General features: G+C 41.1%; 1 protein-coding gene across 2 annotated transcripts in view; it reads left to right on the top strand.

Moving 5' to 3' along the window:
• The first annotated feature begins 6937 nt into the window (after positions 1-6937).
• The window catches only part of zcchc7 (zinc finger, CCHC domain containing 7), a 50120-nt gene continuing 39076 nt past the window's right edge, over positions 6938-17981 (top strand). The window contains exons 1-4 of one of the 2 annotated variants that reach the window (XM_041933476.1): positions 6947-6993; positions 7159-7203; positions 10922-11529; positions 12952-13165. In XM_041933476.1, the coding sequence (XP_041789410.1) occupies positions 11014-11529; positions 12952-13165 (730 nt within the window). In that variant the 5' untranslated portion in view covers positions 6947-6993; positions 7159-7203; positions 10922-11013. Of the gene's footprint in view, positions 6994-7158; positions 7204-10921; positions 11530-12951; positions 13166-17981 lie in introns of both variants that reach the window. The other variant, XM_041933475.1, reaches the window with a different exon arrangement.

The raw sequence follows: 17981 nt of genomic DNA, 5'->3' as shown, positions 1-17981 counted from the left end.
CGAATTATATGTAGATTGTGTCACATACTTCACCCCAATAGTAATATCTTAATGTAATTCTAATATCTAGTTCCGTTTGTTTTATTTTTTTCCTTGAATAATTTTTCATATATCCTTTCATTTGTGTCAGTGAGGTGTCGCTCCACATTTGGTCTGCCTACAGGATCTCCTTAAAGAATTCGCCATAGTTTAGATATTAATCATCTCTTGTTTGTTTTTCATCCCCGTGCTAATTAATGTAATTAATATGAGGGGGAGTAGTTGGATCGGTGACCCGCGCTCTGACCGAGCGGAACCGGAAAGAATCGCATTAAAGCGCGAGAAAGAAGAACTAAAGGGACGATTAGAACAATAAGTAAACACGTAAACACAGGAGGAGATGCTCATTGTCTCTCTGGGACTCTTGGCTTTCACCACGCCGTTAAAATTTAGTGTAAAGTACAGGGAAAGAGAGTTCTAAGGGTTTTAGATTAATGTATGTGCTGGAGAAAGACAATGATGCGTTAATGTGGAATTGCATTTGCATGACGGGTCTGTCTGTTTGCAGCTCAGAGACAGTCCTTAAGCAACTGGTAGACACACCACAATGTAAAAACACTGCTTTACAAGTTAAAGTCCTTTCAAAATGTTACTTAAGTGTCATTATCATCAGCAAAATCTACTTAAATAGTCAAAAGTAAAGGCACTCATGCATAATGACCCCTTTAATTATGTTGTGTGTTATTGCTTTTATGATCATATGTCTTATATTTTTATGGAGATTATATCACTGGACTGATGCATTAAAGTGTAGGTAGCATTTAGTGCTGTAGCTGCTTCAACATGGGCCAAATTGTAACTACCTTTCACTGGTTTAATCTCTAATGTATAATGGATCCTTTTTTAGAACATCATTGTGTTTTAAGCTCTCTTTTCTGCAAATCAACTATAGTTGTTGGATAAATGTGGAGTAAAAAGTTCAGTATTTGTAGCAGCAGAAATTTTAAACACCCAAGTAAACTAAAAGTACCTCAAAAAGTACACTACTTAAGTACACTGTGCTATACTTTCCACCACTGCTCATAAACCTATTTAAACAACTGATGTAGTCCACTATTCTTCTGTCTTAGTGTTCATTTTAAGATTTTACTTCACAGCTACCCATAGTTATATGTACATGGCAGCACTTTTACGAAAAAGCTTGGTTTTGGAACAATAAATTTTATTTATTGTAAGTATTTTGAAAAATTTTCAGTAGCCCTTTTGCACCACTATCCAATGCTTCTTTACCTCTGTTCTCTTCTGTTTTGGGGCTCTTGTGTTTGCTGCTGCCCTGTCTGCTTCACATTCTGTGCTGTGGATACTTTTATCATGAAGCACTGTGCACATTTTGTCTCAAAACATGCTATGTGAATAAATCGTTCTTCCTACCTTAGCAAGAAGGTGCAACTCAAGGTATTTATGCTCCTAACTCTAACACTTGAGGCAACTCATGCATGGTTGGTTTGAACAGTACTCCTTTGGGTATGTCATAATGCCATTTTTGATCCAACTGTGTCTCCCATTTCTATACACTAAGGAAGAGAAACCTGTACTAAAACAGTGGGATAACAACTTGCCTCTGGTGCTCATGTGTTTGCCACCGCTCACCCCAAATACTCTGAGTGCTGCACCGCAGTGCTGACTGAGCTTACCTCTGCATCCCTGGGATTTAATTCAGAGTGGCACTTCACTGTGGCGACACAAGCTCCCCTTTCTGCAGCCATGGTGCCTGGGTGTTGCTGTGACTATAGAGGCTAGAAGGGGGCTTAAGGGCTGCAGGGCGGATTGAGAAATGGGACACATTATTTGTCCATGAAACATTATGTGACACAACATGACACCAGGCCATTTGTATGTAAAGGTAAACATTTCAGCGTGACGATTCGACAAGGGCGGACAAGGCTCCTGTCAATGTGGTTTTATACTCGCAGCTGAGAAAGAGGTGTTGTGGCATCGTGTGGCAATGGAGTGTGTATGTGGCACTTTGTGAGTGCATGCATGTGTGTGTGTGTGTGTGTGTGTGTAAGTGTATAGAGCTTCTGTTCACAAATTTAATCCCCATAGACACAAGTCACTTGGTCCGGACTGAAAAGGTGTTGCAGGCTTGTTCTCTTGTTCTAGTCTTTTCCTGCTGAAAGCACTGACAGACTGTTGATCACATAGCTTCACAAAAAGTGCTTCTTGGAGTGTGCATGTGTTTGTGTGTGTGTGTGTGTGTGTGTGTGTGTGTGTGTGTGTTGGAGGTGTTCCACCTGTACTGGTACTAATTCTTTCATTTGAAAATATGCATGGTGATTAGCTGTATTTGTATCAGGGAGTGTATTTGTAACACTCCCTGATACAAATACAGAGATTTTAAGCACCAATCTTTAAACTACTGACTGCAAATTGACCACCAAGCACATCAACACCAGTGACGTCCTGGTAGCCTGGGGCTCAAAGACAGTGGTTCTCAATTATTATGACATTAGGTCACTTAAACTGAGGCAACATCCACTTGTGGTTTCTCGTCACAGGTGGACGTGGCCCAAATGTGGGCACGAGTTGGCAGCAGCTCATGCAAAGAGTGATTTTTCCTCCCAAAGCATTTGATTTGAAGCAGGGTATATGATGATATACATCATCAGACAATGTGAACTTTTCAACTGTCAGGCCATTGTGGGCAGTGTTGCAAATCGGCAAGCAGGGGGTTTGATGGAAACATTGGATTTCTATGTGATTTTTGCATCAATGTGATGAAGTACTTTAATTTTTCGGGTTTTTCATATGGCAGATTAGACAGAATAACCAGCCATATCTAATTATTTTATCCATAAACAGTCTCTATATTGATTTTATATATATTACAGTATCAGTATTGTGATATAAAATTAAATGTATCTACTGCCTCTAATGTGAAGCATTTTTAATGGTCTGAATTAGCCAGTGTTTCACAAGAAAAACAAAGCAAACTCAAAAAACATAATTTTGAGTTAACAGGACCAGGTTGGAAACCACTGGTCTAAGACAATTGATGTGTAATTGCAACATAATTTCCTGTAAGCTCTGTGCTATATATGAAGTTAAAAAAGAAAAAGAATATGAATCACGTTGATTGTCCAAAAGGTGGTGTCAATTCTAGGGGCCACACAGTGTTGCCTGTGTGCCCACTAAAATTTCAATATGACTGAGAAACTAAAGAAATACTCTGCTACATGGCTCAGAATTTCAGGCTTTACCCCTGTGACAAGTCATCATTCCCCTCCGGCTGTGTTTTATCATTTGTTTCTTCCTGCATGTGAGCTTTGCCACTGATTACTACATGCTCTACTTGGCATATTAACTCCAGAATCTACTGAATATCTCTAATACACCATCAGTCTCTTATCCTGCAAAGCTAATCGATGCCGTGACGTCTATTATTTAATGAAAATGTAACACCTATGTTAATATGATTGAAAGGATCAAACTTTGACTGAAATGATACAACAGGGTCTGTGTGTCACGGTGGAAGAAAAGCAGTGGCGCTGGGACTTTGGGTTCACAAAATGCTGTACATCCAGTGTTTGCCAATGACTCCAGCAAAGAGGGCCCCATATGGGTGATGCATGGGAGCCATTTTTGTTCAGAAGCGCTGATCCAGGGCGAGTCGGGTTTTTTTAAAGAGGGAATTCCTCCTGCCTGGCTGCTTTGATCGAGGCCGGCTGGTTATATTTACATACATACAGTAACAAGGAAGCCTGCACCAACAGTAGAAAAGGAAGCAGATTTGTTTTCAACAGAGTCTCGCTGCAGAACTGAAACAAGCTGATGTAACCAGTTACGGTTGTCTCAGCAGGTGCTCGACACGTCTCTCAGTCAACTTAAGAATTATTTCCAGGCTGCAACTATTATCTACTGACTGTTTTCTCCATGGAAACATTTTTGGTCTATTGAGTGTCAACACATAACAAAAAATTATAACAAATGCTCATGACATGTTCCCAGAGCCCATGGTGACATCTCAATAATCTTCTGTCTGACCAAAAGACAAAAACCCCAAAAATATTTAGTTTAATATTACAGAACATGAAGAAAAACTGGAAAACTTTCACATCTGAGAAGATGAACTAGTTAATTTTCTGCCATTTTCGCTCAAACGATTAATTAATTGTCAGAATAGTAGCCAATTATTTTTCTGTTGCTCAGCTAATAAATTAATTGACAAATTCTTTCAACAGCAATTATTTCCTTAACAACTGTACCAAGGAGAATGTGTTTTGTCATTTCTCAGGTCGAAATTCACCAAAGAAAACAATGTCTTATTCTGAATTTTGGCAAGGTTTTTTTTAAAAATCCTCTCATGAGTGTTTCATCACACTGACTAAATCCAAGCAACAGCAGTGTTGAGGACACAGTTGGGGCATTTTTAGTCATCAGACAAGTACTTTTGTACACAAATGACCATCAGCTGCAGGATATTGCCAGCGGCTGACAAAAATCCTGTTTTGATAAACCACTCCATCCAGAGTGTTGGCTGCAGCATCTCGCGCCAAATGAAAGCAGGAGCCACCATGGCACATACAAACGCCATCATATGAGAGCAATGACATGCTTCTTTTAACTTCTTCTCCTCAATAAAGATCATTCATCAGGCAGAACCATCCCTCTGGAATGTGTGATTGGAAATCGGGGGACTTTAAATCCCTGTCCATGACTCTCCATCCATCTTCAACACGCCAGCGGTCTGGACGCTCCGAGATGAACCGCTGAACCAGATGCCTCCATTCAGCCGGTCCCCTCTACCTTTTTTAAAATAATAATAGTAAATGCCTTCAAATGCATGGAACCCAAAATCAGGCAGCCACATCACAATTTCACTGAGGCAGTGAGGCATCCCGAACCTGCATCCAATTTAGAGAGATATGGGGAGCAGAGGGCCCCCATATGCACTTCCCAAAAACAAAACAGATGCAGGATATTAAGTGTGTGTGTGTGTGTGTGTGTGTGTGTGTGTGCGTCTGTGTGTCTGTGTGTGTCAGATGTATACATGGGCTAAAAAAGGTGATTGTGTCGAGACATGAGGTGCAGCCTAACCTTTGGAAGGAAACAATCCAACTCTGTGATGGCCTTTCCTGTGTTGACACGCATGGAGAAACCTCCAGAATCAGATGGCATTCACCCTCTGATCCTCTATCATAACGCCATTCGCTCACTATCATTATGATGGTGACGCCCTATAGTTGGATATACAGAGTTCACAATTATTCTCATGATATGGAAAGGGGGAAAAAGATGGATGTTAATGTTACACAGTCTGCACGAGAGCCAGGTTAGCATAATTTTGCTGTATTGTACGTGTTATAAATATGACTGATGGCGATAGCCAGTCTGTTGAATTACATTTACATATAGATTTACATTCCCATCAACATGTAATAATAGCACAGGCCTGAAGGTCCATACTAGTCACTCAGACATGCATGCACACACCAGGCATGCACATGCACATATTCTGACATTTCATAGCTAATATTTGTGCCTTATTGAGGAAGGTGAAAACACCCAGCATCCATCAGACTGACATTAGTCTGTGTAGTGGAAAACAGTGTAGGGCCCTGCTGCATCTTTTGTCTGCACAAAGAGATATTGTGCTTTAGAAGTAGCCCCAGTTTACAATTCCACATCAACTTTAATAATGACATTTTATAATCAGAGTGCACATAACAATAATGTAGTCTCAGGGTATTCTCTGAGCACATACACTATGTGCAACCATAGGCTGATAATATTTTGCATAACAGTAGAGTTCAACTGGAAATGTTATTCAGATCCCCTATTTTTCCTAGTGTTATTTAGGCATTTTATTAGACAGTGGCAGTATAGAGAGCTAACAGAGAATGTGGGGGAGAGATAGTTGGCAATTGACAGGCAAAGACCCCAACTGGACTTTGACCATTGAAGTTTAGTTCAACCATCATTTCTTTGTAATTTATAAGAGGTGAGCCAAGAGATTGAAAAAAAATGTTGAGCCTATCTAACAAGCAACCAAAGACACATACAAAACACCAGGAAAAACAACAATTGACTATGACTATGGTTAACAACTGATGCCATGAGGGATTGTGACCTCCACATCCTCTGGTCTGAACAATCAGGCCCAAATTAATTTTTCAACTTCACCATTTTGGCCATTTTATTTTTATTATCATGGTGGGTAAAAAAAACCTGAAAATGAAACTGCAATCACATAATTTTAGAACAGATTCACATCACAGCAAAATGACATGCTCCCTTTACAATAGCAGAAAATATATCATTGCAATCTCCACAGGGGATGAAACCAAAACTAGATGTACATGCAATGTGTGGAAACACGGTACCAGGAATGTAATACATCAATAAAAGAATTTGATTTAAGGTATTAAGAGATTTTTCTTAGTTTACCCCTACATTTGTTAACTTTTTATTTGGTCACAAAAATTGGCACAAACAGGTCTGTACAACAGACTGACATACAACGGAAATAAAGAAAGGAGGAAAAATTATAAATTTTACTATTTTAAGGAGAAGAAAAAAATAGAAAATCCAAAAATCTTAAAAAATATACAAACTGTTTCTGGACGAGGTTCTGTGGATTTAAGGAGGCACTTGGACTCAGTATTTTTAAAATACTGGCTGACTGATTTTCAAGCTTTGGTGATTGAACTTCCTGAAACAAACAAAAATCACTGTAGCCGAACAATTTAAACTCTATTTTAACAATATCCAATCTTTGCTTAATTACTGACGCTTCGTGGTTGCCAACATCGGTCATGATAGTCTACAGCAGTATCACACGAATATCCTCATAGTCAGCCTGTTTGTAACTGCCTCGGCAGCACGCAGTAAAACGTTACGGTTGGCCAACCTATTTTCCTCGGACAAACCCGGAAGTTGTCTGTCTGTCTCCCTCTGGCTGGAAGCAGGAGAGCACCTCCGACTCCTGTAACCTCTCCAGTTTGTTGAATAAAGGTGAGCTAATGCTTACTGACATTAAATAAAAACACATATAGCGATAGCTTTGAATATTGTGAATGTATTTGCTTATATTAATTATCTTTCATGCGTGTATGTGACTGAAGTGCTTCATTGTTTACATTCTGCCGGCTGCTCTGCTGCTCATAAACACGTGGACAGACAGGAGGGACTCACATGCTAACCAGGGACTGTCGACATGTGGAAGTAACTTGAAATTTTTACTGCTTAGCGACAGTTTTTCGAATGGTTCTGTGATTTGGGTCCAGTTCAGCGTTGGTCACTAACAGTAGCTTCCTGTAGAGCCAACGTGTGCCCCAGTCTACCTGCTAGCTCGTTAGCATTTAGCCAGCCGTGGCTAACACCAAGTCAAATACAGTTAAAGTGCATACTTGCACAGTAAAATGAATCTTCTGCTGTTTCCTTGTTACTGTAGTGTAAGTAGTCGTGGGCTCTGTGCTCGGGACCTCGTCCTGTCATTTTAATAGTAATATGTGTGTGTGTTTCTCCAAAGTACCAAACACCATTGCAACCCAGCACCCTCAGATACATGAATTTATGCGTTTATTTTCCCCATTACTCCTCTAAAATCTTCGCTTTTGAAGGACTAACATAAGTGCACTGACTAAATAGTGGTGATTATTTGATTTGATTTGATTCCGTCATGAACAGCATACTATACACACGTCTGACTTAAATATAGTAGCGATCCTACATTTTGAAAATACATTCACTTACAAGTAAAAATGAATTCAGAATACTAAGTACTGACAACAATATGTACGTTGTACAGCGTTACCCCTGTTGTATTAATATATATACTGGATCAGTGTTATTAATGCATTAACATGCAGTCAGTACTTTAATGTTAAAGATGGTCGAGGCAGAACTATATTTACCTGCATTGTTTATCTTTGGGTAATATAATAAATAACAATGCATCATATTTTATAAGATGATCACAAGTTTTCCATGTAAAATCCTAATCTGCAAAGCAACTTGGAACTATAGTTGTGAAATTAATGTAATGGAGTAAAAAGTCCAGATGTTACCTCTGGAAGTAGTAGAAGAGAAGTATAAAGTTGCATACAATGAAACTACTCAAGATAAGTACCTCAGAGTTGTACTGAAAGATCCCACACACACACACACACAATTGGCAGGTGTTTTTAGTTATCCTGGTTGATTACACTTCTGCTGAGGTTGATATTGGGCAGAGTCTTGTTGTGAATTTTGTGACATGACTAAACTCCATGTATCAGGCTTTTTCACGTGTCCAGTGGCAGAGTCACATTACATTTCCATCTTACAAATTCTCGCTCCATCTCCCATTTCCTTTTATTGAATGCCCAAAAATGAAAGACAGGTTCAAGTGTGTGTTCCCTGTTCCAGTGTGACCAGTGTGAGTTCTTGTTTGTTCAACATTGACCAAATGGATGTACTCGGTTGGCCGGTAGATTTGTGCTCACTGTTTGGAAATGTAGAAGTCAGGAGTACAACATATATTACCAGACTACAAACAGAGAGCATTGCTCTATTTACAGTTTGTGATCACTCTGATCAATTCATTTTTCTTACCCACGTCGTTTGTCTGAGCTGAGTGCACAGGTCATTCAGATTAAATGAAATGATGGGCTTATTACAGGCCTGCAACAGCTACAGATACAGATTTTTTTCTTTTGAACTTCATTTATTGATTGATGTAGGGATGTAAATAGATTTTTAACAAATATAATGAAAAATGCTCCGAAAATACTTTACCTATCCTATTATAACAGATGCAGCAAGGCAGATGCAGGGGAATCAGGAAGATGTCAATCATTACAGTCCATGTATAACCATATACTCCTGAACAGGCCTTTAATTGGGCAGATTAAGTGAACACACCTGTGCTGGTCAACCATGACTGTGCTGGGGCTTTAAGTACTTTACATTCCACCACTGTAAAACATAGTCAGTCATTTGTTGACTCCAGGTCTCTGTGCACTGCTAAACTTCAGAACTGTCGCTCTCCCTTGCCGGCCGGGAAGACTGTTCTTTCTGTCCCTTTAATCCCCGGCGGCTGGCTTGTGACCGTGTAGCGTGGCGTTTCTGCAGTGTGTGTGATCTGGGAGCCAATCATCTCCAGCCATCATGGCACAGACACGCAGGACTGGACAGAGCAATGGGCCAGTGCCCCCTCTCTGTTCTGTGTGTGTGTGTGTGTTTGTGTGTGTGTGTGTGAGAGAGAGAGCGTTAGAGAGAAAGAGATTGGGAAATTAGCTACACTGTGAATTTTACACAGTGTAGTAAGAAGATAATTTCACAGTTTCTAACATAGTCACTCAAACTGGGTTCCAGATTATATTTTGTTAAAGTGTTCGTTGACATCATCACCTAACAGGTGATCAAAGTGCACCCGAGCTGTTTCTTAGCACTAAGGCTTTGATAAAACTGAGTGAGTGTAGCTGATCCATGCTGTCTCTCAGCTTTGTTAACAAGCCCTTATGGATTTCAGAACAAGACCAAAGTCGTCGCCCTTCCTGTAATTGATGCTGGTCTGTGTTCACGTATTCTTCAGTGCTACAGATAAAAGCTGACATAGCTGTATTTACATGTGATGGATAGTTAAGAGAGGAAAATAACCCTGGTAATAATGCACCAATTCAGTATCTTGAATTGGTGTTGGCATCAGCCAGATGTTAAATTCATTAAGAGAAAGGTGCATGCAAATTTACATGCACAGATTTTAAAAAGGAAAAATGAAAAAAAAAAAACCCCAAAACAACAACACTGGTATTAGGTACTTTTTTCCATTTTCCGATTTTCCATCAATATGCTGGTATTGTGTCTGTATCATATCGATATCAGGACATAAACATGATTATGATTTTGATTAATTCATCATCTTGTGACAGGACTCAAAGGTTGGCTGCAGCAGCATGTTTACTTATTGTTGTCGTCCAGGTGTGATATTTCAGAAACATGGTTGTCAAATACAATAATGTCGAATATTGAACATGAGGTGACGCAGTCTAAGAACCCATCAAACAATTTAGCCTCTTGGGGCCACAGCCGGTGTTTCAGGGCATCAGTTGTAGCCAGCGTATATTTGGATTACAGGTATCTGGGCCAAGACTTCCTCTCATCCGTGTTCCGGTCATTACATTGCAGGAATCTCTGTAAACAGTTTTCAGTATATGAATGCAGATAAATTAAAACAAAGCTAATAAAAGTTAAATTGGAGGAGGAGGACGATTGATGGGTCCCAAACTTGCGTTTTGACACGTGTTCTGCCTCTTTTGTGCTCCACGGAGTCTGTTTACCTGCATGCAACCAAAGCTCGCTCTGACATAATTGGTCAATACTAATTAAGCTACAAACAGACGACAAACGCACCACAAACACTTCGGATACCAAAATCTTGTCCTTTGCCGAAAGATTCTGCATTCATATGCAGATATCTGTTGATAGAGATAAGAGGTGATGCAGCTTCCTCCCAGCATTTGGAATGCACCACATACAGGACATCAAAAGAGTCAAGGGTCAGTTTTCACCAGTATTACAGTATAGTAATGATACATTTCAGTATTGCACAATTATTACATTATTACACATTGTGCATAGAGATGCAGAGTATAGTTTTTTTTTCTTCTCATGGCCGATATTCCTAAAATGTGATGACATTTGGCTCTTTAGTCTGTATTGCATGGCTCCACCCAGGTGTAACAGTTTGATGTCAGGAGCGTGATGACAGCGTGCTGCACTTGTTGTTGTTGTGTCTTCTTCTTCTTCTTCTTCTGCTTCTTCTTCTTCTTCTATTAATTGGAACAATTTGTAATATTATAAATTTTCAATTGCTGGCTGATGATTTTTCAGCCTAATATATATTGTGCATGATATGATTATATTAACTCATCTTGGTTTTGTGTTTTTATCCTTGCAGTTGGCTTCAGCCATCGTCTCCCCAGGTTTGAGTGTTTGTGTGTGCGAGTAAGGTGTGTGCATGTGTGTGTGTGCCGAGTGTGTTTCGGTGTGATGAACCACATGTACCAGGACCGGGAGGAGTTGGAGGATGATCTCTATCAAGAGGATGAAGGGGACTCTGAGGGGTCAGAAGCCAACAGCGAGCTGGAGTTCCACCTCTATAGCCAGCTCCACTACTCCTCTAATGCTGGGCAGATGGAAGAGCAGGACAGTGGAGAAGAGGCGGAGGGCAAGGACGGCCAGCAGGTTAAGGTGACAGAGGAGACTGCAGATGTTGATGGAGAACAGGAACACACTGGAGAAAGTAGGCCTCCGTCACCTCATATAAGCAAGTTGCGGCAACAGCTAAAGAAGAAGAAGGAGGAGAAACATGATAAAAAGAAGAAGGGGAAAATTAACCCTCAATGTCAGAAGTCGTCATATATTTCTGAGGAGGTCATTGTGATTGACTCCAGCCCTGATGTCATCTCCATCTCTGAGGGTGACACTGCCGATGATGATGAAGGAGTCTGTGCCTTAAAGGGTCGAGGCTTCCAGCAGTTGCAGACTTCCACCCCGGCCCAAAAGGTAAAGAGCAAAGAGTGACGTGCTGTGTGTGACTGCTTATGTAAAAAAAAAAAGATAGTTTGCTAAGCCCCTGCCTCAATAGTTACTTGCCTTACACCTGTCAAGCTTTCCAATCACTCCCAGAACATATGGAGTTCACATTAACAACTGTGGCAGATTTACCACTCAAAATTTGTAGGAGGTTTTGAAGCAATCCCAAGTTTTAGTCAGTGTCAGTCAGCTTCTCATTTCTAGATGGCAGCTGTCGATTTTGCCATCTGTAATGACAACTTTTGCAAACAAATTTTATCAGCTATAGCTGTTTAGTAAGCGAACGTTAACTCTATGGGCTGGCTGAAAGCGCTGTCTCCCGCTGACTTTTGAGTATCCTAGAAAATTGGTATTAAATATCTACTTCATGGTTGAGCTGCACAATTTTGGAAAAGAACTGATATTATTTTCAGATACAAATAAATGCAGTGTGTTATTCATGTATAGATATACAGAATTTTCATCATTTGGGCACTTTAAACAGCTGCCCTCTTGTAGCCAAAAATAAAACCCTTCTACTTCTACCACACTATTTGGCCTTCTGCCACCCCTAGAAAAATCAGGTTGGACTCCTCCACATCCAGATTCTTGAAGTCAACTTTGACACTGGCATGAACAGGTGGAGAGGTTTCTTTATTAACTTTTTTAAATTGTTCCACAGACCAGCCCTGTGGCAGCAACGTTTGAACTTCTAGGCAGCACAAGGACGAGGTTCCATTGATAACGGGAATACACACACTCAAAAGCCACCTTGTGTAGCTGAACACCTGCCTCCAGCGGTCATTTTCAGGTTGTGGAAGGCAATTCACAGGGGCCTGCTTTGGTTGTCTGATAAATTGATGAAGTGCAGCTCTTCACCAGAGCACATTGGAAACTGAACCCTTAAATCTGACTAAATTATGTAGTATCAGACTTTTTCTGTAGACTTTTCTTGTTAATTAGTCCTGGAAAATCAGAAGCCCAACTTAACATCTTGTGTCTTTCAATCCATAGCAGTGTTTTATGAAAGAAGAAGGTTTTATGGTGTCAGTCATGTGTTTTTGTCCTAATGTTTCCCACTTTGGCCATTTTGTGTTTTCTCTACTCTGAATTCACAGTGCTGGCTGCTGTTTTGTCAACCTACTATCCAGTGGCCAGTTTCAACTAGCTGACTGTTGAGCTGCAGCATGTAGCAGTGCCAGTAAATGACTTGCTGCTGTATCGGAGCATTGCCCAAAAGTTGAACTCTCGCTAAGATATAAGAAATCAGATGATAATGTTTAACAAAGGCCTGAATTTAATTTCACTTTTAATTCATAGCTCGTTCATTCACAGTCAGTGGTTTGATGAGTTCAGTAAGAGATGCATTATGGTGCAATGAATGTATAATATGGTTGTTGTTTTGTCGTCTAGGGAACCCAGAAAAGGAGTCTCAGTGTGCCAGTGACTGTGGACTCCAGCAGCTCAGAGTCTGATTCAGAAGTGTCAGAATCAAAGTCTGAGTCTGATTCGTCTGATTCGTCTGATTCGGATGGTCTGGAGAACTGGATGATCCTGGGTCGAGGGAATCAGGATGGAGACCAGTCCATCTCACTCAACCTGGAGGGAGGGTCTGTCAGTGATGCAGGTGTGTCTTTTGTTGATGTGTGGCCTCGTCTGCGTGTGTGTGCTGTTTGTACTGGGCGTGTTTTGCATTGCTCAGACCTTTGTGAGGTGTTTTTGTGCATTTGAATGTGTGTGACCAAGAGAATGGAGGTGGTAAGTCATTTTGTATGGTCCAGCTCATTCAGAACACTTAACCTACCTGCAGCACATTGATAAGGAGCGGGCACAGTGGTGGGCTACAGTGTGAACAATCTGTGTGCGTGCGTGTTTGTATGTACATATGCAGCATCTGTGTCTGCATGTGTACGAATTTGTACGCTCTTAGCATTCCTGGCACCGTCTACCCAGCCGCTCGCCTCTCTGATGCATCTTTAAGTATGTTTGTGTGCATTATGTATTGATATGTGCACGAGGGCTGGTGCGAGTGTGAATATTTGTGTTCATAAAATATTCCAGCTCTAATCAGCATGCATGTGTACATACACACGCATACCAACAGTCATAACACTAATGCCAAAAACAAACAAACTGAGAGACAACAACGCAGGAGGAGAGGGAGGGGAGGTCGGGAGAGATGGGAGTAATCAAAAAATGAATAAAAATGTTCCCTGCAAATCTCTTCAGATCTACACATTATCTTAACCTGCAGCCTCAGCAACCTCTCCAGCTCCTCTCCCACTCCCCCCTCCTCCTCCCTCCTACCTAACACTCTCCCATCTCATTCTTTTATCCTATTTTCTCACTATTGTGCTCTCTCTCTCTCTCTCTCTCTCTCTCTCTCTCTCTCTCTCTCTCTCTCTCACTCTCACTCTCACTGTTTCTTCCTCATTTGAATTTCCCTGGGCTGATGTTTCTGCAAGAGTGCTCACTGCCTCCTCTACACACAACTGGGCTAGAGGAGGGGGTCTGGAGCTGGTGGGAAGGCTTGAGGTTTTTGGCCTGGTTTTGGGAGGAAAGGAGGATTTTAGGTCTCTGTCTCTCTTTCTCTCCCTTTCTCTCTCTCCCTCGTCTGGCTTCTCTCTGTGATCTTTGGAGCTTGACCTCATGTCTGCACATGGGGGGTCATGGGTGTGGTGTGGAAGGGGTCTTAAAGTCGGAGGAATGGGGGAGGGTTTAGTTGGGGAAAAAAAAGGAATTGAAGGCAAGGAAATTTGAGGGACAAGCCTCCATAGTCCCGAGCTGGGAGCTAATTCGACTCTATACAATAATTCTATGTAGGTTTGGACTATGTAGTGTGTTTTCACCTTGGAAAAGTGACAAACATATTATATTGTCATGGATCACATGAAAAGACTGAATCCACCAACAAATTATAAAGGCAAAGCCTGATATAGCTCATTCCTCAGTCCCATTGTTGTCCAGAAGCCTTAAAAACACATCACACTGCTGTACAGAGTGAGATGTTCATTCATTACAATGTACAGGATGACTGTCATTTATTATGACTCTCGAAAATAGTCTGCAACAAATGCACTATTTTATTCCTGTCTGAGTCACTGCAGTGCCCAGCAGTTTCAGGAAATTACTGAAATTTCCTTTTTCGAAAAAGAAAGAGGCCGAGAGCCACAGACAAGGTAGGAAAATCAGACGGCATTGAGAGTCAAACTAACATATTCTTTGTTTTGATCTTTTCATGCAAGTTGTTGACGTAAGAAAAATGTAGAATACACCAGGTGGGATCTCTAACAGTGTTTTATAGCCTGGATCAAAGACCACCACTGCTAACTTCACCAAAACAGGTACACGTTTCTGAAATAAAGCTTTAACCGCTAACCAAAAAGCAGAGGTGCTATTTCACACAGGAAATCTCACACTGTGTGTATAATGAGTGAGTCTGTCGAGGTCGTCTTCTGCTAACTAAGTTGGTAATAAGGTGCGCGAAGATCTGGGTGGCTACCAGCTCTATTAAACAAAACCCTGCCAACCATGGTCTTTTACTGTACTCAAAACAGAGTGCATAATGAATAATACTTGATTTTTGACTGTGTTGATGATGTAGACTATTTTCCCACAATGCACTGCACAAGGGAAATTTAGGAGCTAGTCACAACACAAGATGATGGTGAGACAGCTTGAGGAAGATCTTGGAAAACAAATAATTACTATTAAACCTCTGACATTTTTGCAGTTTTTTGGCAGTTTGGATCACCATGGTGTTGAGAGCTGAAATGAGTAGTGGATTATTTGATTGACAGGAATTTGTTTTGCAACTGTTTTGATTGTGCAAAAACACAATCAGAAATGCAGAGCATCCTTGCTCCTTAGTTGTGAGGATTTGTTGCTTTTCTCTGTTTTATATCCTTGTAAAGTTAATATCTCGAACAAAATAAGACATTTGAAGAGTTCACCATGAGCTCTGGGAACCGGAAGACATTTTTCATCATTTTCACAACCTTTATAAACAAAATGAATGAGAGTGAGAAAATAATGTAAAGCATCACACATCTGCTGTTGTGGCGTTCCAATATTGCAGTTTAATTGTGTTGATCAGATTACATATTGTGTAATTTTCCTTGAAATACTTAAGTATTGATTTCATGTGCACCTACTGCAAAGACAGTATAGTCTGTGTATGTAGTAGATACTGTATACAGTGGGTATCTTACATGGAACTGTGACACAGCTTTGATTATTCCTCCTCTTGTCCTCTCTGCTGGTGTAGGATTGGTTGTCCTTTAAGCACAGATGGCATACTGATTTATCTTCTTCTTGGAAATTTGTTTCACATAGCCTTTTTATTTTACAAAGAAATGGAAAGAAAAGGCCAATTTTTAGGTCGCTGAGATATGGCTGGTTCAATTTTTATGACTACAATTACCGTTACATCCATAACCCGGGGCTGTTGGATAAATATAAAGACTGATTGCTGTTTTTATATTTGTGTGTGTGTGTGTGTGTGTGTGTGTGTGTGTGTGTGTGAGAGCGAGAGAGAGAGTGAGTAACAGGTTTGCACAGCAGTGACTAATAGTATTTGTACGCCTAAACCCATCTCAGCATCACCATCAAATCACATTCACTACACTTAGCCTCCCCCTTTCACCCTACAGAAATTGAATCCTTTCATCCTCTTTCTCTCTGTCTTTCTCGTTCTGTCTCTCTCCTACATGGTGTCACTTGTTCACATACTTTTACAATCTAATCTTTTCTCACTCTCTCACATATGGTTTTATTTTTTTTTCATCAAACACACATGGACACACATGCACACACGGCCCAAGTAGCTATCTGTCACCTGGCTGTTCAGGGGGCAGCTGCTGGTGGGTGGATCTGTAGGGACACTGGATAAGAAAAAGAGAAAAGATAGTAGAGAAAAGGGGGATGCTCGAGGGCCGTCTGCCTGTCCGGCAGCCATGCAGCAGCAACCAGATGGAACAAGAGAGAAAAAGCAGGGCTTCCCGAAATCCAGCTCAGTGCCTCTCCCACCCGGAGAGGTGTGCGTGTACATGCCCGTGAATGAGTCCGGGGCGTAGGCGGGGTGTGCTGAAGCTAAACTTGAATCGGAAGTGGTTAAACTTCACTCAGTGGTCACACTTTTTTTTTTCTTTTTTCCGTTGCTCCCCCCCAGTTCTCTCCTTTGCTTTTTTTGTCCCCTCGGTCTTGGTCAGTGCACACCAAACTTTGTTTGAGGCTTAGAGAGTCAGCTCTGGCTCTCTATCGGGGTGGCCGATCACATCAGAGCGTGTGTGTGTGCATGTGTGCGTGTGTGTGTGTGCACGTGTGTGCACATGCTTGTGTGTGCGCTTCATTGAAAGTGTTGGTGAATTAGAGAGAAGGGAGTGTGTTGGTGTGTTTGTACCCAAAGGTTAGCTCTCTCACAGAGGAGGAAGGTAAGCTCTTCTCTTCTCTTCTCTTCTCTTCTCTTCTCTTCTCTTCTCTTCTCTTCTCTTCTCTCTTGATGCATCATTTTCTTTCTTCTGCATTTTTCTTTTCCAGTATTGTCATGCTGTTCAGATTGTTATGCATAACAAAAAAGTTATTATACTCTCAAATGTGTGTGTTGAAAGAAGTGCTATGAGTGTTTTCACTCTCTACCGTCATACGTGTTTGAATGAGCAGCGCTGCTTTGGGCCTGAAGCGTTTTCCTGCAGCTTCTCGCACTTTGAGAACTCAGTCGGCCTTTTATATATTGTGAAGTGTGTATCATCTTAACGCACATGCCAGTGTCCTCTACCAAAAGAGCGAAATATGGATTTAGTTGGCTTCTCTGTATGTTTGTAGCTGTGGGCATTGGGATTGTAAAATGAGATTACAATGGCATGTTGGGTACCACACTAGTTGTGTGTGTGTTGTGTGTGCTGGGGGTGTGTGGGTGGGCGGGCGTGCACTGCAGAAGGGAGGCATGGATAGGATCAGCTCTTATCTTGGCTGCCCAGTGCCACACGAGGTGTAACGCCACACCCACACTACCACACAGTGTGTTTGAACAGGCACACACACACACACGCACACACACGCACCATGAAATCGCTGTGCCATAGTTTGACTTGTATTATCCAGTTTTTACAGAGGATATGCAAATTAGATGAGACTACTGTGTAGGCCTAATATTAGCGCATGCAAAATAAATTGTAGAAATTCAGTTGAAAGCCAGATGCTTTCATTTATAGAAAAAGTGTTGGATGGAACGATCATTTGATGCCAGCGTCCACGCAAATGTAATGACAACTGTAATCTGGTAAATGGTAAAAACTGTGGTTTCTTTGTAATGTGAAAAATCCCTTCAGCAAGCCGTCGTGTCCATTGTCGTGTCCTTTGAGTGTGTTTTGGGGTTGGCTTCTTATATTTGTCTAAGTAAATTCAACATTTGGCCTGTGGTTGTAAGGTGGCTATTGAAAAGA

This window comes from Chelmon rostratus, chromosome 3 (genome assembly GCF_017976325.1).
Source record: "Chelmon rostratus isolate fCheRos1 chromosome 3, fCheRos1.pri, whole genome shotgun sequence".
In the NCBI taxonomy this organism is placed as follows: Eukaryota; Metazoa; Chordata; class Actinopteri; order Chaetodontiformes; family Chaetodontidae; genus Chelmon; species Chelmon rostratus.
Note: the sequence above shows the minus strand (reverse complement) of the source record. Positions and strands in the feature narration are given on the sequence as shown.